Consider the following 21,852-nt stretch of genomic DNA (forward strand, 5'->3'; position numbering starts at 1 on the left):
CCGACGCGTTAAAGGTGCAACATATTGGGGCCGTCTTACACGTGTCAGTTTCTGCACCGGATGCTATGCGTGCTAGTCAGGCGAGAAGGAACTGCAGTCGTCGCTTGGAAATCTGTTTTTAAAACATTCAGCTGCACGCGAATATATTGAGTTTACAAAACTTCTAACTAAAACTCGTTTAATAAATAGAGATCCTCTAAAATAGAGATTGTCTGTCACTGTAAGTTATAGAGCTTAAGAATGCACTAATTTCATATAGACGTCGTGGATCAATGGAGAATGTCCGAAGGTGAAACAATAGCGGATACCCTACAAAAAGCCAACTACCAACACAGACGTTATCAAAGACTACATTAGGAAATTAGTGGAAGATCAGAAAAATCAAAACACCAAGACGAAGTTTATGTACGATATATGATATAATTTATAAATTGTTTAAACGGTCGGCAATAATTTCGTGAATGTGTCATATGAACATTTCTGCTTGCACGTTTTCGACACGGCCTATCATTAAGCTAAAGTGCTAAATCATTAGGATACACAGCTAATGTCAATAGAGTAGCCAAGGTGGTAAAAATAGGTCATGTACTAGCAAACCAACTATCTGCATAGGTGTGTTTCTAATGCATGCTTTTTCATTCATTTATTGTTCTTTTTTTGACATAATATTACATGTAAGAACGTAACAAATCCGTCGAGATGTCACGTTTCCTTGTGTTGGCTGTTGCATCTCTTGACTCAATCCTCACGTGTACTACCAACTCCTTCTACCATGTCATCACTTGGTGACGCTTGTCAAGATATAAACGGGCTACAGTACTCATTTTGCCCTATCTCACGCTTTTATCGCTTTTTAATGGACCGCATATCACTTTTTCAAAAGGAAAACCACCACATTTTTATCCAGTTCTTTTTCCCGCTCACTATTTTAAAACACCAAACATGATCACTGGCACATGAGTGGTCGAAATGGTTGTTTTAATGGAAAAGTTTAAATTCTGAACGGAACTTTGTATCTTGTATCGTTCGCGAACGCAACCTGAACTATGACCTCTTAAGCTTGTTCTGTAAATCAACCGCACTTCACAACATGCTGATAGAGAGCGGGACTATGTTCCTTTTTAATCCATGGCTGCCCCTTTCAACCTCGTGATTATCGAAACAGTTAATTCCATTGTGAGAGGGCACTTTTTGAAGGTAGAAAGGGGAGGGCACACCCGAACATATATGGGGGTGCCTTAATTCTCGTTAATGACATTTAAAATTGAAAGCAGAAACTACATAAAAATTATCCAATACTTTGAATGGAAATGTGCGAAATTGCTCCTTGGCTGCTTCTGTTTTCAACACATATCTCGAGTGCTACCTGTGTCCTCAGCTCACTCATGTTTATACCACGCTGCTGTTCTATTTATTTATTTTACTTTATATTTTATCTCCAAATATAAATTAAAGTAAAATCTAAATAATGTTAACCATGAATATTATAACATGTAATTCGAAATTGTTGTGGAATTTGTAACTGAAATAAACTTCCCATCCCACCACCTCCCGGCACTTCAGTATATTGTGCACGTCACCGGCGTTCGATCCCGGTGTTCAATAATCTGTATAGGAAACCTCTGCCGAAACATCTTAATATGTTGTGTTTGAAAAAGATTATTGGAAAGTTCCCAGTGCTCATCATAACTCTCCTACATTCCTTTGCATGTAGCCCTGGAGTAAAACTCTTTTCCACCGGGACCAAATTAACAGGGAGTAAAACACAGTATTGGAAGAGCTGTCAATGCATTGACCAATCACACGAGAGCTCACAAACATCAACGAAATATTTGTTGTCGTATTTTAAGACAGGAGTTAGCACTAAACACAAAAGAATTCTATAGGATAAAAGTAGGATTTATTCACAAGAATAGTTTTCTGTATATAACGGCACAGAATATGAACCGGATAATCTCACAAAATTTCAAGATTTACTATTTTTTATTCAGGAAGTTGAAAACATCGTACGCATAAGAAAATGATTACACAATGCGACAGAATTAGTCAAATAACCATTCTAAACAAATAATTATGTATCCCTAGAATAAGACATTTTCTTCACAAATAACAAATAATCACCTAGGGAGTATGAATGTATTCCTATTTTGAGCGTATGGGTTGTTCAGTCTTTGTAAAAGGTCAGTTGTGTAAGTATCACTGTGTTTATTGTTGTTTTTCCAAACAGGAATCATAGTAATCGAAGGCAGATACGACATAATTACCAATTTCGAATGTCAGTTGAACTGTAGGCAGACGTATTGCTAAACACCTGAGGTAAGAATCAAATACAGCACAGCAACATATATTACAACAGTTGTTATCAATATCCCTTAAAATAGCTGACTTTTAAACACCAATGCAATAACATAGATTCTATATAGGCATAATCTACGTCTAATACTAACAGACGTATTTTTAATCCCACCGTGTACTATTTGTATTCCATTCTACTAGTTCTACGGGTAATTTTACTACCGATATAAGACAAGGCCTGTTCTATGAACATTTGAGTATCCGCTGATTAAATTTACATGCCAGTTAGTACACAATATCTTAGATCTCTTCGAAATGACTTTTTCGGGTTTGTCATTAAACACGTGGCCATCTTTATTTTTTTATTTACTAGAAATCGACAAATTCAAGATGTATTTGTCCCTTCGATATAACATTTGACATGTGTCATCTACTATACTTGCGCAACCTATCCTTGGAAATCTTGTTCCAACCATGTTCAGGTCATGTACCACTGCCATTGCCTATTTTGGATTTGAATTTTTATATACTGAATGAACAACACCTAATACATTGTGACTGAAAATCTATTTTAAGGATAACTAGTGGCTGACAATAATTGTTGTAATTGTTGGCCATGTATCATATAGGGTTGTTGTGGATATTCCATTTTCACGATATCAGTACAACATTATTCTTTTTCAATTTGACCCTGTCCAGTGAAATCGATTGACAGAAACAAAATGCCAATGGTTAGGTATCGTCGGGTCATTGTGATTCGACAGGCAATCGAAATAGCTCACTTAAATTTTCCCACCTTCATTATGCATTTTCACTTACATTTTTTAAAAAAAATGCGAGTACAACTTACTCTTCTTTGTGTTTGCAATGTTGATCAATATAATACAATCCAGTTTAGTGATATATTAACTATGCTTGATCAACCACTAGATGCTCATGTCATATGAACTACGTTGTTTAGCTTTTGAGAATACTATATTCGAATGTTAGGTATATGGCTATGACTAACTATAATTCACAAAATTGGCGCTTGTGTTTTATCATAGTAAATATTGCCATTCTTTGTTTCTTCAAACATGTAAAAAGGCTGAAAAGGGAGCGTTGAATGTTTGTATTACTAAAATTTCAACAAACTATTATCAATACTATTCTTCAAAGTATCTATATGTCATTACTGGTGCAGACTTTGAATATATTGAAATGATACATATTCATTAATATTACGTAATGCATGTCTTTTTATTGAAGGTATTTGTATGATACAAATCCGGGAGGATAAACGATCAGCAGCGCCAAGGATGAAAGAATCAGGCAGTCACGATACAGGAAAACATTTGAAAGCTGTGACGGAAGACTATGGGAAAAATACCACGGCCCACGGTGTTTCTCATATCTTTTCAGCCACACATCCCTGTACCCGATTTACTTGGATGGCTATAGTGCTCCTGGCACTTGTAATTCTTGTAGTGCAAGTGGGTCTATTAATCAGTCAATTTCTTGAATACAATGTTAATGTTGAGGTGAGTAAATTTATATTCATACTATTAGTGAATAAATATATATTGGAATACTCGAAGAGTATTGAGACGATCCCTCATTCAAGAAAACAGGCATATATATTATTGGATGTGCCATAACAAATCCGAAACACGCATTGTTCATACAGGAATAGACATTCGTCAAACAAACGATAAAAACCACAGAACACTTACTGGAATATAAACTACCGCCAAGCAGTAATTCGGCAAAACCAAAGTGTACACTGGCAACACTGCTACACATTTTATATCCATGCGCATTTACATGTACTTTATTTATTACGCTTATCTGTAATAATTCTACTACTCCTTAAACCAAGGGACCTTACTAAATTATATTAATATACACATTTCACCATAAAGCCTTAAATAGGTTATCATCTGCGCAGGCGCGGGAATTGGGTCCCAAGCGACGATAACAGCACACGCTAAAAATGCAAAGGCTCATGGGTAACGGCTTGTTTGTAAACGCTATGACCATCTGAGGCATGAGCAGGTGGCGACTCCGCCGCTTTAAGTTGCAGCGGGCCGTAATTTTGTGGTTTTTCACCGGGTGGATATGCATCCTACCATATTAGGAAATGCCAATTCTAAATATGGAATGATTACGCGCTTAAGCGTTCTTTAATGATAAAAACAAACATGGCTGCCTAGCATACGTCATTACTTTATTTTAAATTTCACCTGAACATTTCATTCACGATGAAACAATCAATTTCTTTGAAAAAATATTATACGGAAATTAATGTTCATTTAAATAAAATATAAACCAATGAATTAATTGCGTTGTCTGCCAATATTCAGACGACACACATCAAGTTGCCGCGTAGTCCTGGCAGCTTAGTTTCGTTAGCCCCAACAACAAATACGTTTATCTAATTATTTCAACAAGTTATTGGCTGATATGGCACTGAATAAGTCTTGGATGGTAAAAGGTCGTGTCTTAAATGGCTGAGAAACATGTCAGATGGTCAACTGAGCGTAGCACCAATGTTCCGTACTCACCACGTGACAACCATCGTAACAGTTCGTCCGTTATTCGAGATATTGAGTGCATGGCAAATCGCGGGAAGTTCAACCGGCGAATAGACCGAACAAATGAGAACCTCTGATCATCTGCCAGCGACGAGTCCGCGCTGTTGAAATGTGTCCAGCTTGGATTCGATAATGAAAAATCCTTCCTAAACACGGTTTGGCTCAACAACACAACAACATTCTTCGATCGGAGGGGTCATGTCTAACACTATAAAAAGACGTGCGAGTTGTGGTAGTAAAACAGGACACCGATTGGAATATATAGAATATTCCGAGAGAGAGACCAAAACACGATCGGGCAATTAAACAGTGAACGCCTATTCAAGCCTGCTGCTTTTGCCACATCAAAAAAGCTAGGAAGATGTCCAGTCAATGTAAACAAATCGTTTTTGTTACATCGCCCGGTAGAGAGGACCACAGTCAGCTGGCGTACAAGTGAAAACAAAATACATGCGACATTTACTATATACGGCATGAACATAAATAATAAGACAAGCTGTGAAACACGTGACCGATGGGGTAGTTAATAAATAAATTTAGGATACTAGGTAACGTCAGTATGATGACTGTAGATATTCTATTTATTGTATCAAGCAAAACCCTATAATGAATATACAAATGAATAAACTGTTATAAATAAATAAAAACATATCTTGCCTACACAAATTACATATACAAGAATAATAATGTAGCAATGCATGTACAGAAATATTCAATATTGTCGGTAAAAAATTATAATGTATACATATATAAAAAAGTACCTGCAACAATCCCCTTTAAAAGGACATCATCGACCCTATAACATAAATAAAATTTACACAGAAATACGGAAAAAATATTTTCTAAAAATACAATAATTCATTCAGGTCAATAATAATAACATAAAATGTTGAGGGAAATTGTTCAGGGTAATCGTCATGTCAAAAAGTTACTTGTACATATATTTCACACACCCTATACAGTCAGTACATCACTGGTGATAATAAATACATGTTCCTGACAAAAAAAGTTCAACTTGATATATCAACTATTTACCGCGGTCACTTAATGTTTCCCTCTCTATGTCAGTAGCTCTAAAGAAGACTAAATGTAATGTTAGGAGGTAGTTGTTCAAAAATGATAAGATCCATTCATTTTTGACATTTAACTATAATTGGTATTTGTTTCTGTTCTATTGTAACGATTCTGTCATTTTTCCTTGTTTCATTGTTCATTTTATCACCTGATCAACTGGACGACTTGGTTCATATTAACATTAGGAAGTAAGGAGAGTAGTTAGTATGTGAATGTGGCTTAACATTGTATGCATATATCATTCTGGAGTGGTGTGATACTCCTCAATGTCACGAATTTCACACAGTTCTTTCGATCACTTCACTCTCAAAGTTTTGACCTTGGTCGCTATGCAGTCATCTTGCAACACCGTAATCCACTAATCGTTCTTTGACCAACATCTTCGCTACTGTGCATGCACGTTGATTTCTAGTAGTTATAGCCTGGTTAAATTGCCGACCATGCTTTTTCCTGACCGTTTCCTTCGACTCAAGTCATCTGCATTCATATTGTGTCTCACTAAACAATATTTTGTACTGAAGTTGAACTGTGACAACTTGGAAACCCATCCAATTTGTGGCACCAGGCTTTGATATTTCAAGTTAACATAATGTGTGGTTATATGTGTAAACTGCATAGTCAGCTCAAATCAGATATTCACAAAACGTCTGAGTCATTGCCCATTTGAAAGCTGTACTTATTCTTGTTGCATTCTGCTGGTTTGGGACTCCTGTAAGCATATGATACAACTACTTATGCATGATCTTGTTCTTGTGACAAAACTGCACCCAAGCCTTCAAAACTGGAAATTGTGTGAAGTCATGATGTCCTAACAGGAGCAGCTATCAATGCTTGTTGAAATGAGGTTGTATATTCATCCTCTTCCATCGATCTTTGAATGGCACCTTTCCAGAATTTCTTGATGCCATTTAATAATGCATGTAGGGGTGCTGTGATTATAGAGAAGCCAGGTATGAAACGTCAATAGTATCCCATTAGTCCCAGAAGTGTCCCAGTCTGTGACTGCAGCTATTTTTTCTGGTTCTGTTGAAATTCCTCGCTCTGACACAATATGACTCAGAAAACTGACCTATTGTTTGAACAGATAACATTTATCATGTTCGACTTTTAACCTTTCAACTTCCAACCTTGTAAAGACCTTCTCTCACAATTCCATCATTCTGTCAGAACCGAAAATTAAATGTCATCAATATGTGACAACAAACTCTGATCTTCCAAGCAACCCTCTATCAGTTTTTGAAAACCTGCAGGGCCATTGCAAAGACCGAAAGGCATCTAAATATATTTGAGCAGACAAACGCTGCTGACATGTAATGCTGTCTGTGGGATGTCTTGTTCATTCATTGCACACTGTAAGTATCCTTGTGCTAAATCGAGTGTGCTAAAGTTCTTGGCTCTCTTCATTGCTTCCATGGACACCCGGTTTTATGTGACTTACGAGGGCTCTATGGTCCATACAATTATGAAGTCCACTATTTTTCTTTCTAACCAGAGTCGCTTATTAACTATAGGGACTCGCACTCGGATGCACGATGCCACGTACACACCAGTCTTGTAGCAATTGTTTCACCTCTATTTGTAGATGTGAAGGTATGTGACGATGGGGTAAATAAACTGGTATATATTCAAGGATATGAATTTGGTGTTTAATTCAAGTATTGCCATCCTTGCTAAATACAGTATAATGTTTAGTCTGCAGTTTTATCAGGATACTTCTTCAGTCAGAGGTCAAGTCACAGTCTAAAACATCTAACCTACGAGGAACTCGACAAAGAGCTACCAACCTGACCAACTTTTATCTCTTGTTCTTGGTCTATTTCATCAACACCATGAACTACCTCTAAGCGCATACCGGAACATCTTCATTGTCCAAATTTGCAACACACACTGGAACATGGTTATGTTCAATAATAGGATAAAACCTGACTTTCAACAGACTTCTAGGCAAAGAACTATCAGAGACCTCCAAATGCTCAATCATTGCGTCATACTTTCCATTACATACATTAATATTGCCACAATGAACTATGGTTTAACCCTTCTAAAGTGACTGTGATTACCCTCGGCACAATCATAAAGAAAATGATTGAACCGGATGATATTCATAGTAAAAAAACAAATCTTTTGGGCGGAAAATGGCCATACAGGATTTGGTTGCACCGAAAGTTCAATTTCATCCAACCAAATCGCCCAACTGATCATATACACGAATGTAAACAGTATCAACCAGCCAGTTGGAACACAAGTCAAAGATTGATGTATCGAAATCTAGCAAGTGTGTTACACGTGTGCGTGTTCAAAAAAACAGTGTTATACATTTGGCGCAAGTTTTGACTGGACCCCACACAAAATCAATATATCCAGAATTAAACGCACCATTGTAGGCAAACTATTATCAAATGTCACATTTTTAATATTTTAAGAACCACGTTCTAATAACACTCGCAGAAATAGGTAGCCAAAACTCCTTGTATAATAATATGCTATTCTTGGGACATTTATTTGTACAACTGAATACATTATGCTGACATGTATTCACCTGTTTGAGGCAGTTTTTCGATACTTAACTTTTGGAAAAATATGAAGTTAAAACTAGTATATTAAAACTTTATTGATCTTGATTATGCAAATTATCTCGTAACCATTCGTGTCTTTGCATCCAAGAAGCTATATTTAAAATAATTTGAACTGAATTTACACTATTCATCTAATTGTTCTGACTTTTTCAGAGTGGGAAGAACCGTAACAATTTGTATGTGTATTTTGGGTGAAACTATCAAAATAGATATAATTGATTACAGTGTCATTGCAACACCACACCTTATCTCGATTATGTACTCATACTAATCATATCCTCGTTTGGTTTCACACATATCCAGTTGACAAGGGTTGGTTTAATTATATATAGATGTCTAAATAGATTGGTAACTTGGCGAGTAATACAATTTTAGCTTTTCTAATTTCCGTTACGCTAAATAAATGTAAAAAAATGTGAAATAATTTTGAAATTTTGTGTCTCATACGCCCTCTCATGGAAATAATGGAATAACATTCCACTAGCTAAGTAACGCACATTTCTGAAATAATATTCTCATGAGCTGTTAAGCCCAACTTGTTGAAGCATGTAGTCACGTCCTCACTAGAACATTACATGTTGTTCAGTTCAAACGTCCACAGAATAGATGCAATAAACAGTTTCCAGATAAACAGCCAGTTCAGTCTTGTCAGCATCAACATTGTCTTGATGGACCCCATCTTCGCTAGCCAAGGTTTAAGTTTATTCGGCCAAGCCTCTAAACAGACCATGGCAGAACTGCCATCAATTATGCGTATTCTAACAGCGCCCCCAGTAGTCAGTTGCGGATAATCATTGTCCAATCAGTTTGCGTGTTACAAATCCCTCTTTGGCGTTTCATTTTAATCAATATAGCGGCGCCCATGAATTGTGATATTTGTGATGATAAAATTGCGAAAGTACAGGCAATCGACGCAGTTTTGTTTGGGAAGGATGTCTTCGTAGCAACAAAAACAGGAAATGGAATTTTGTTTTTTTATAATTTGCCTTACACGTGCTATTATAGAGAAACGATGATAGTTGAATAAAAGTTATGCGCAATTTGATTAGGGGTAACATAAACAGTACATAACGTTGTAACCGTCCATATATTTCTTCATTGCAGATGGCCGTTGTTTCACCTAATCAACTGATGTTTCCAAGTGTCACAGTTTGTAATACCAACAAACTAAGACGGTCTGCCATACGGGATTCTATTTATAGTGATTTGCTTGTTGTGGATACCAACTTCGTTCTACCATACTATGGTAGGTAGTGCGCGATGCCTGTTTTTTGCGAACTAATAAAACTGTTCATAGAATAGAAGGTATAACTGAATAGAAATCAAACTATTTGAACATGCCAATCGTGACTGTGTTAATATTTGTGTGCTGAAATCTGTAGTCTATCTTATACAATTTGGCGTAAGTGGCATATAAAATTGTAGAGCCTTGTTATCAACCTTTTTCTGACAGTAATATATTGTTTGAGCTCTTAATTGTTGTTATTTTATTTAACAGTATGAATTCGATATATTTAATGATTATTTCACAGTACCCTGTATGATTGGCGACTTCAACTGTACCAATGGTATACATTGTATTAAACCTTACCTTGTGTGTGATGGAATAATTCATTGTGAAGATAAAAGTGATGAACATGATTGTTTTTTTGGTAAGCCAAACAGGTGTAATAAAAACCAACTCGGCTCAAGTTTTCCTTTAAAAGTTAGGCTTTCAATATTATAAGCCTAAATATAATGATCTCGGCACAGGACGTGATTTAGAGAGATAACCGTAATACTATTGAATGTAAAAAATAATCAACAATTAAAGTTTGTAGTAGTGTTCGCTGTTCGTATCTCCTTTATACACATATTGTACTAATGATGCACATAAAGACGTAGTGTGCTTATTATAACATAACGTTTGATAAAAAAAAAACATCAACGTAACATTTAATTATGGAAAATATTGATCGTTTGGGAGCCTCTTCTATTTAAAAGTTACTGATTTTTACCTCAAACTGAGAATAGTAATCACTGGTAACGCCGAGGATTATTTTTACGTTGTCCTGTCGAAATATGCACATCATATCTATCACTACACGTACATGCTTCATTTCAAAAATTATTAAAAAAAACATGCTTTGATTTTCCAGAGGAGTGTGGAGAGGACGAATTCCATTGTGATAATGGTAGCGAACGTGGGACATGTATACCCTCAAATCTGGTTTGTGATAAAACTCTCGACTGTTATGATGGCCAAGACGAAGATAATTGTGGTAAGATTTGATTTGAATTACTTAAACAAACATTGGTTGAACATATAATATATATATATATATATATATATATATATATATATATATATTATAACACTATAAGGGCTGCCAACTTACAAATCATTTTATTAATATTGTCAGAATGTGACGTAATAAAAGATCATAGATGTATCCTCTCATTGGAGTGTATTTCTAAGGTCAAAACATGCGATGGTGAATACGATTGTCGTGATGGCAGTGATGAAAGCAACAATGTCTGTGGTAAGCATGTATTATCTCAAAACTTCATATGGTCTTGTTCATGAACTGGATAACAATCAAACAAAACACTTTAAGATATATTTTGTTCAGTGTCATTCTTCATGTTTCACCCAAATCTGGCTTGCACCCAAACCAAGTGTCTTGTAAACAAACTTATCTAGCAAATATATGAATTAACATCACTTCGTCTAACACAAATTATGTTAAACAGCGGAAATCAATGTCTACCAGATTTGTCATTCATAGCAAAAGGTGGTTTGAATACAAACCTCAACTTGATGCCTAAAGCAGCAAACACGTTGAGAAAATGTTCACACTCGTTTTACACAATAGAGCGGTCACAACATTTACATGCGATTACTGTAGTCTATTTGTATCTACTAGGATTTAACACGCCTAATTTTAAAAATGCCTTGATCAATAAGTGTCTAAGTTACAGGGCAACTATTTAGATTTTTCCGAGGAACAATTAATGCATTTGACATGGGATAATTTGTAACAACAATAGCAATTAAACAGCAATTGGTACATTATAAGTATGACATCCTTGTCATAATACTGGTTAATGCTAATTTGAATGACCAATTTTATTATGACATGCTAGGCTCAAACTTCCATTTTATTTGAGGATTCCAAATATAGAAGGACGCTTCAGCCAAACATTTGTCATTATTTAACAAATTCAAACTATATTATGTCATTTAGAGAACTATTTAAAGAAAGAAATCACATAATTTATAACTGTTGATATTTTCTATAAATGCATGTTGTGAATATGCATTGTAATACAGCAAAAATACAGCATACACAAATGTTTTTACTCAAAAACTGCTTGCTTTTCAACAGAGATCCCCTTGATGAATATTGCACCAATGGCCTTAGCCACAATGCAGAGTGGTACATACGCAAACGATACAGACCCTGACCAGGCACGTGACGGCGATATCGACACATGCTCTGTGACGTATAATACCTATCAACCATATTGGACAATCAACTTTGGTTCAGCTGCATTGGTACATGAAGTAACTATAACGCATAATGGAGACTATATATGTACGTAGAATTGTTTATACATTTATACATTAAACAATGTACATGAACGACATGGGACCTTGGTTAGTTTCTCTTACTAGAATTCTAATAGCTGGCGATCAGCGTGTTTGTTTTCAAAATTCTGCACACTGATCTAGTCCAGCAGTGTACATATTCAGACATTATCAAAGATATACCTCCCGAGTTGGCAAATTTGTTATCATTTTACAGGTATTATTAACTGGACAAAGTCCCTGGCGTGCATGGTTAGTGTTGTTCGTACATTAATATAGCATGACTAATAATAATTGATGCGTCCGATGCGTTTTCAGAAATGCTTTTCAAAAAACAAAGTAATGTTCCAGATGTATATCGATGGGACAAACATATGCTTGTGTAATAATTCAGCAATTCGAATGACTCCTTCAGGATGTTTAGTCATCAGGCATCGTATTCAGATATTTAATATTGGATCATGCATAAAACAAATCATTTGAAAGTAACATTCCAGAATCCAACAAACCATTCCTGTATCAATAGTAGGGGGTAGACATTTTCTGCGATTGTCAATGTCCTTTGCAGTGTTGTAAGCTGAAATGCATTATACTCGTTGTTCTGACAATTTTATATCCCTGGCGGGCTATATGTCGACGTGAAAATTATATAAAATGTTCACTTGGCAATATAGCTAATGTACAACAATTTCAAGGGTCTTAGAGGTTATTGTTTACATGTACGAATTATAGGAGCATATGGGTACTGCATCATCACGGCAAATAACACGCACCAGTGTATAAACATTTATTTCATGGCAATACTACGATGTGATACGATGGAATACAATGCAATACGATACGATGATATATGAAAGTGTGGTTCTAAAATAATAAGAAATGCACCAAACTACGATACATAATGCAAAATACACACACTGTAGCAAATTAAATACACATCATAAATTCGAATAAAATGATTATAACAGGCACACTACAAACATGCATTTCAACAACAATACGTGCTTCCTTGTGAACATGGAAATGATACACAGTAGTGCAGTACGCAATCTTCACAAATATAATGAACAGGTGAATTCACAGTAAAATACTTTCGCAGAGAACGACACTGCTTACCTTGAATAGTGACGTATCCAAATTTGAACCAACACTGTTCCCAAACTCATCTGTGTGGCCAGTGGATAAACAAACCGTTTAGGAGCACACTGACTAAAACTGACTACACCTAGCCAGCATAGCACAACAAAGGTCGCTATGCCAGAGTGCAAAAACAAAAGGCCATCTGCACACCAGAAGAATGAAGGAGTTTGCCAATCACAGCTCAGTTTGCAGTTACATAGTTAATGGATTGGATTGAAATGCGAATAAAAATTTATTTGTATCAAGTTTTGGTTTGTAAAAAAGGGTATTTGTACTGTCAAAAGTACTGTACACACAGTCATGGATTCAGACTGTTGGCCAATAACTTGAAGAAATCGCACCTGTTTCATGTACATATTATAGCAAACAACATGCTGTCTTCAATTAAAAACCAACTGCTTAGTTCATACTGAAGGGCGATCATGCGTTTACACAGCTCGTCAATCTAAAATCCCATCATTTTGGGTGTACCATATGATAAGTTGAATTTATACATATTTGTCGAGTTTCAACAATTCATGAGCATTGCAATCAAACAATTCCAATGTGCTCCCTTGCTGACAAATTTATTCATATGAAGTTTATATAGAAATTAGTTAAAACTAAACCGTACGCAAAAGTCAAGTTCTTTAATTTCACATTCAGACATATTGATTATGTATTGAGTATACATTTAAATGATCTATGGTTTAGTATGTTAATTCTCTTTTACACAATAATTCACCTCGTTATAACATAAGATAATTGCGTTTATTGGTTATCCGACGCTAATAATGCAAAAGATACTTGTTTTACAACTGTTCTTCTGTACTTTTCGTGTCTGTCAGTTACAATTCAGTTTTGGCAAGAACTAACACTAACTATATTATGAGGTTATTACGAGGATACCGCAAAGTATGCGCAAAGTCATTACAGCGGGATTATCGACCGAACGCATGACCCCCCGCTGGCCGATGCGCCTGCGTGAGTGCATACTTTGAGGTAACATTATTATTATACATCTTTTCCTTCCAATGCTACATCATGGGAATGGCGAAATCCAAAACGTTTAGAACACAATCAGCGAACTTCATTGTGTGCAGTCCGGTCAAACCCTGGTGGCAGCCATGTTTGTTTTTATTATTATAAGACGCTTACGCGCGTAAGCATTCCATATTTGGAATTCGCATTTCCTAATATGGTAGGATAAAAATACCCCGTAAAATACCGCAAAATGCTACGCTGTAATTTATGGCGTTACGGTGACAGATGTATAATAATAATATACTTTATTACATATTATTATACATCTGTCACCGTTTCCTTGGAAGTAAAATATGTATAATATAACTGCGCGTCAGATCTGATCTATTAAATTTCAAAGCCGAGACTCGATTTACTACGAATACGGTATGTATACTGGTATATTGTGACACATACGTACATACATGGCGTCATTATATATTCAAGATGCAAGTCTTACTGGCGCTGAAATAAGAGTTGGCGGAAACAACTATTTCCTAAACAATGAATTGTGTGCGGCGAGACTGCTACCAACTCAGACATCTAGTTTGACATTCACCGTAGAATGCGACAATCCATTATACGGACGGTATTTAAGTATACAGGTTATGGAATCGTCACAAGCTTTAATATTATGTGAAGTGGAAATTATGGCGGTGGGTGAGTTTCAATTCAACACGCTGATACTGAATATTGTATGGATATCATATGCACAGCTATGAAGTATGTGTCAGTGCAAGCTATATGCTATGACGTAATATATGTTCAATCTAAGGATGTCATTTGAAATGGGGCACGTATACGATCGAAAAGCCGTTCCGCAGCACCTTTGAGCAATATAAGAGTTTTTGCTACATGTAATAATCGTGTACTATATGCATGCGGTAAAAATGCTGTCACAAATGAATATAGGAAACATTTATTTATTCGAATATCCACATATCGCTAAAAAACAATAGAAAGACATTTTTCTCTCGATTTCAGCAAATGCTCTATCGAATGTGGCATATGGCAAACCTGCTGAACAAAGTAGTCAGTTCAAAGATGGGAGCGCCATTAAAGCTGTAGACGGTGATACAAGCAGTGATTACTCTCATCATAGTTGTATGCATACTCAGTTTGAATATGAGCCGTGGTGGAGAGTTGATACTGAATGTGAGTGTGGAATAGAATATATTGTGATCACCAACAGACAAGATTGCTGCAGTGAGTAAATATCAACTGGATAGATCGTTTTGAACTTTGTAATGTAAATTTACGCAAATTACATCAATGTACCGGCGGTCGAACTTTTTAGTGGATTTCAACCATTTATACAGTATATGCACTCACCGCTTATACCTTTCCTTTAACATTATATCCAACTCATTTCATTGTGTGAAAAACGTTGCACTTAGAAACAAATGATTTATATATTTTAGGCGATCGTTTAATTGGAGCCGAAGTAAGAATTGGAAATAGTAGGTTTCTTAATGAAAGTAACACGTTATGTGGTACAGTGACACGTGCGAATATTGAGGATGTTGACATTGTCATTAACTGTGGCGATACCATTGTCGGAAGATATGTTAGTATTCAGATATTTAACAGAACAGATTACCTCCATGTTTGTGAAGTGAAAGCATTCGGAAACGGTATTTTATTTATTTAATTATTTGTCACGTTTAACCAGACCCACAAGTTGAATTTATGTTATAATAAATAATCTACATCTGGCCATCTGACTAAAATCCAGTGTAGATATAGGCTCGAATTTCTATTTTTACTCTTTTATTTTTGTCATTGTTATTTTTGTTTTTGTTTTATGTTATTAAATTCATATGTATCGTATCTCGATCGCCTTAAATGTATTTGACGCAATGCAATTGGAAATCTCGTACAACGGGACTAGTTTTTGACGAGTTTTGTTGACCAGTCACAGAGCGCTTTACAAAACAAGTTGTCTGACTAACGCATGCACGATTCGTCGTTCTTTAAAAGAGAGATCGAACGAAGACTGTGATTTGGAGGTAAGTTTAGCAATTTGTATGCAAAAATTATAGCTTTTGTGAGTAATTACGGCTGGGGAGCAGAATTTATTGGATTTAAGTGCATTGTGAAAAATATACATACTTTGAAGACGACGTTACCGTCCTACCCACAGGCGCTTGTCACGTTTCTTAATGGGTTGTCTGTATGTGTAAGAACGAGATTATATACGTACACGCATATAATAAATATAGACAAGGTAAAAAAGCTTCGTCCATTTCTTTCTTACACCAACTCGGAAACTGTCCACAATTTATCAATTCACAATGTTTTAATCCCTTAAATTTAGCTACAAATGAAAAAAATCACTCAGGCGATCGGTAACAAAACATGCGTACTACTGCCAACTTAACAGGCTCACGACTATGGTGACTTAAAATATAAATCAGCTCTAAGAAACGAAACGAAATTACTTAAATGTTAGTTTAGACAACGAATGAAGGTACTTGTTTTAGTCTGTAAACGAGTTTTCGGCGAGTGTCTCAAGTTGTTTGTTGTTCCTCTCCACGTTACATTTCGAAGAGTTTGTAACTCGTACTCTGATTGGTTGACTCACGCGAGATTTGCACGAGATTTCAGAGTCAGATGTTGTTAAGACGCCGAGATACGATATATAAACAAATTATAACGGCAAGTCAAACCGATATATATTCAGAAATAAACAAAAAAAAACAATAAAATATATAATAATAAAATAAAATAAAATAAAATAATTGGACTCCATTATTATTAGAAAGTGTTTTAATTTAATCTTTGTTTTATCTGGAATGAGAAGTGTGTATAGTGTTTCTTACGTTTCACTCTCCAGTTGTGGCTGAGTCGCTTTCAAATGTAGCATTAAATAAGTCTGCGTATATAAGCAGTGTTTGGTATGGTAATACAGCTGATAAAGCCGTGGATGGCAACACCTACCCAGTACTTAATTCAGGAACATGTATCCACAGTGCTGAAGAAAGTGAACCATGGTGGAGAGTTGATCTTGGTGGTATTTACTTTGTGTACAAAGTGGCTATATACAATAGACAGGATTGTTGTGGTATGTAACATAATATTGAAAATATAGTGAATGCTCTGGTTATGCTCTGATATTTGATAGTTATATTTTAATTTTAGAACCATATGTGACAAGTTAGAGAGTAATATATGTACCAACCATAGACGTTGTGGAATACATAACACATATATCTCACATGCAATCATTTGCTCAAACAAATGTGTTAGTAGTGATCATTAAAGACAATCAGAGTATACATAGTGATGTTTTTATATGACATTTGATATGTCTATAGTACCATATTGTCCTCTCGCAGCACAGCGATTGGCCGGAGCTGCTGTTCGTGTTGGTTACTATGAAGATGCAAAACGAAACCACCGATGTGGTCAACAAATAGTCCCTCAGATTTCGCGTCGATGGAGAATAAATAGGAAATGTCATGTTCCTATTTTGGGCAGATACGTCAGCATACAGCTGGAGGGAGTTGGTAGTGGATTTCTCCATATATGTGAGGTTAAGGTATTTGCAGATGGTAGGTAAACACACCAGAACTATATGAGGTATTTTGGGGGACAAACGAAAGAATGATTAAAAACTTACAATCTTACAATGGGCAAAATATCTCAGTATATGAGGTATGTGTATTTGACAATTCAATTATAACTGCACAAAACGTGAAAATAAATCATTCTCCTATATATCGCACATATTGGTTTTATTATGTTTATGTCTCTACAGTTATCACGCTCCATGAACTAGAGATCTTTGCTTGAACACCTTGAGAAAATACTGCATTAAATTAACAAATGTTAAACGGATATATATCTAACATGTAAATGTGTATTATTATGCTTTTTGATTTGATGAATTGTTTCTTTCAGAGTTGGTGATCAATCCAGTTGAAAAAATAAAACAGCGAGCACTATTTGCATTCTTTGACAAACAACAATTTAAACGTCTTATGTCGGACAGTGGCAAAGACAAAGTATACAATGACGTGTCGCTTGAAACGTGTCTAGATAACTGTTACTTCCAGAAAACATTTGTTTGTAAATCGTTTGACTATAGGCAAGATGTACATGAATGTACTATTTATAGCGTCGACGCCAATGACAAGAACTCTAGCTTAATGGTTGACGAGCATTTCAATTATTATCAAAGACTTGTACACGGAGGTATGTACATGAGTTCTCATATTTATATCGTTTGATGTATGATCGCAAAAAACATATGTATTGACTGTATAAGGTGAGATGAGCGAACAGAATGTATTCACTTTTCTTATGTACCTTTGTAGTTTTCATTGCATCGGGCAACTCATCCGATTGTCCATCTGGTATGTGGCAATGTGGTTCCGGCGAATGTTTACATACATACAGAATATGTGATGTCATCAACGATTGCCTAGACTCATCTGATGAAGAAGATTGTACTTTCAAAGAAAGTGGTGGGTATAATCCTTCCTGGCAAATGTCATCTCAAAAAGTATTGAAATCTTGAATGCATTAAAATGATTTGCTAAAGGAATATGAATATATAGCTATATGATTATTGTTATATTACAACTATGAAATATAATTGACTAATACATACACTGAGGATTCTGAACATATCCTCTCCTGAGTTTCTTCCTCGTTTCATTTGACAGACCCACCGGCCTTTCCCATCCCTTTTGACAGACCCTACCCTCAGCTCGGATACATATACCACACAACACTTTTCTGCACATGTTCTGGTATTTTCCATGTCATCTAACAGTCTCATTGTATCATTTACTATGAGGATTCTGGACATATCCTCCCATAGGACCTTCCCGCTTTAGTTGGCACACCCTACCGACCTGTCTTCCCCCATTCTGTAGACCACCACCAACCTTAGGTCAAATACATATGCCACATACGCACTCTTTTTTTGCACACTTTCCGGTATTTTCCTTGTGTTTAATAGTCTCATTGTATCATTCATATACACAGCGTGGAAACTGGAGATATACACCCTCTAGGACCTTTCCCGTTCCGTTTGGCGGCTCTGCATAACTATATGCCCCCCTGTCAACCATTTGAACATATCCATTTCTGCGAGTATACCTTGGGTATATGCGAAGAACACAACATTTGTGCCAGGCTAAAAGTCGAGAAACTGTAAGGTCCATCTTTTCATGAGGGTCCGTAAGGGCAATCCAATTCCTGTACCATGTAGGACTTGTGACAGGGGAGTTTATTGAGAGATGAAACTCCGATGAGCCTGTGACCGAGATAAAATAGAGGCATATCCTATAGAGACATATCCCTCAACAAGGGATTAAAGATTTATTTAGCATTTACTAAAGCATTTACTGTCTGGGAGATATATATCCTCCCTTAGCTTGTAAGACTATGGACAGGAAGGCTCACGACTATGTTGACTTGGTGATAACAATACGAGTGATCATATTTTCATGCAGACAGAGTGGGTAGTTGGCAGATGGATGTACCTCAAGATCATCCCCTTGGCACTGACCAAAGAGACCAAAGAGTCGCACATTTCACATTCACAGAAGAGATTAATGTAAAAAAAAGATAATAGCACTCTGCTCAGCTCTATTTCCCATAAAGGACCATGTGGACATGCGCTCCAAGTATCTCCAAGTGCTTAGTGGCTACAAAATAATGAATGACAGGTTATCAGCATAACCCCCTAGTTTTTGGGGTGGCATCAATAGAGTTTGAGCAGCTGGTCCTCAATCTCTGCAATAAGGAATCCTATGTGCTCATCACAAAGGTTCATAGAGCTCTTAAAAAGGAGCCAAATAAGAATGAACACTGAGCTATCCATTCAGGTCTCAAGTGGGTAACAATGAATATTTACTGAACAAGTTCAAGAAGACAAACTCAGTAATACAGTCTCATCATGTTGATACGCGCCAATAACAGGTACATGATTAGTCCGAGAATTCGAACAATTCCCACTTAACTTTTCTAAATATTGCAGTTTGTAATTCCGTTTTTGCAACTTTCTAGATTGCGAACTGCACTCACTAACCCTCCAAAATCAAGAAAGTTTAAAGCACATTTAGGCTACAAATCTAGCCACAATGAAACAAGCAGAGCCAGCATAGTCTTTGGCATCACTTCCTTGATACATCACGAGTGTTGCGGTGTAAAACATACTCAATCAGGTTTAAAATCACATATTTGCCTGAAATAATTACAACGCACGCGCTTAACACAGGAATGCCCTGCAATTATGCATAAACAAGACAGACATTATTACAGAAATTTGGGCATTTGCAAAAACACACAGGATTAGTAGCATCTTCAATTTTCCAATTCGAGCCGACTATTTTTTTTACACAAACACAAACGCCAATATGCAGCTTTTATCACTGAACATTGAAAACTAATGTTATGTCTATGTCATCCGGCTGGCCCTCGTTACACAATAGATATACAAAATCTGGCAAAGATGGCCTTCTTGTCAGGCTACTTCTGGTAATGCTTGGAGACTTGTGGAAAATTCAAGAATGTGAGAAAACTCGCCATGAAAAAGCACATTCTTCATGAGCAGTATAAAAAAGGCCCCCATTAGCAAACTTTTTTTTCCATGGTATGCATGTACTGCTGTCTGAGCGCCACCGTATTTATGGGAATTACCTGAACAAAGTATCTCTGTCTCCATTCAACAGCAACCATTTGATTGCTAAAAATGGGATTCGAACTACAGCGTATTTCCACAGGAATGCTCACAGATAAGATGTTTGGAACATATTAATGGAGAGAGCATATAAATCTGAGAATCTCCACAAGAACCTCCTCCTTAATGAATCCTTGAAGAAGCCCACCCAGCAGATAATATAGCACATGCTTCCCAGCCTTGGTGCCAGAACATCCAAGTTGGAACACCCGGAAGCATCACACCTAATCTATTGCCCTCGGACAGCTACCCTCCAGTTTGCCAGTCTTGTGCAGATACCAAATACCAAAACCTGAGTGCAGCTTTTTCTCTTACATGACCAGGAACTGTAGGGGAGGGGCTGGTTACTGGTTTTGCCTTGATGGCAGCCTTCTTGCCAGTGAGACTTGTCAATTCTCCATAGGGTCATAGCAACAGCAGTCAGACACGCCACCCATTCAGTCGACTGAACCTGTGCCTGAAGAAACACCATTTTACCCAGAGCCACTTTTCTGTACACATGAGCTTGCGTCCTGGGTTAACCTAAGGAAGCTAAGAGGGCCTCAATTTTAGATGCAAAAGAAATCGTCAGAGACCTCTCTGGCTTTTTTCGTAACCACAGATTTGACCTACTTGAAATGCGAGGCAATGTCCAGCACATTGTCATGTGCCAGAACAAGGAAGCCAGCTTGGTGGACATTTTTGGTGTACTTACGTCAGGTTTTGGATTAGGAATGTGTCATGAGACAAGCAAATAGATCTGCCAAATAGCCTGCTTCTAGAGCCATATCTTCAGATATTTGCAGCAAGCTTCTTGATGGCTGCAATGCTTTTCAAAGGTTTCGGTAAAACCTTGTAAGCTTCATATCCATGGTATCACCTTAGGTAGTAGAGTCTTCAAATATTTCAGAACTTTTCAGATTCACAATTATGTAGACATCTTATAGG

General features: G+C 36.5%; 1 protein-coding gene across 1 annotated transcript in view; it reads left to right on the forward strand.

The window, feature by feature from the left end:
• Nucleotides 1–2,149: 2,149 nt before the first annotated feature.
• The window catches only part of LOC144351913 (uncharacterized), a 30,720-nt gene continuing 11,017 nt past the window's right edge, over nt 2,150–21,852 (forward strand). The window contains exons 1-14 of the mRNA XM_085497381.1: nt 2,150–2,189; nt 3,544–3,815; nt 9,623–9,764; nt 10,051–10,170; nt 10,657–10,779; nt 10,921–11,040; nt 11,887–12,096; nt 14,679–14,891; nt 15,216–15,437; nt 15,653–15,865; nt 17,068–17,295; nt 17,570–17,785; nt 18,135–18,428; nt 18,551–18,700. Coding sequence (XP_085353507.1) covers nt 2,156–2,189; nt 3,544–3,815; nt 9,623–9,764; nt 10,051–10,170; nt 10,657–10,779; nt 10,921–11,040; nt 11,887–12,096; nt 14,679–14,891; nt 15,216–15,437; nt 15,653–15,865; nt 17,068–17,295; nt 17,570–17,785; nt 18,135–18,428; nt 18,551–18,700 — 2,557 coding nt within the window. The 5' untranslated portion in view covers nt 2,150–2,155. The remainder of the gene's footprint in view (nt 2,190–3,543; nt 3,816–9,622; nt 9,765–10,050; nt 10,171–10,656; nt 10,780–10,920; nt 11,041–11,886; nt 12,097–14,678; nt 14,892–15,215; nt 15,438–15,652; nt 15,866–17,067; nt 17,296–17,569; nt 17,786–18,134; nt 18,429–18,550; nt 18,701–21,852) is intronic.

This window comes from Saccoglossus kowalevskii, chromosome 1, assembly GCF_978046115.1.
Source record: "Saccoglossus kowalevskii chromosome 1, keSacKowa6.1, whole genome shotgun sequence".
In the NCBI taxonomy this organism is placed as follows: Eukaryota; Metazoa; Hemichordata; class Enteropneusta; family Harrimaniidae; genus Saccoglossus; species Saccoglossus kowalevskii.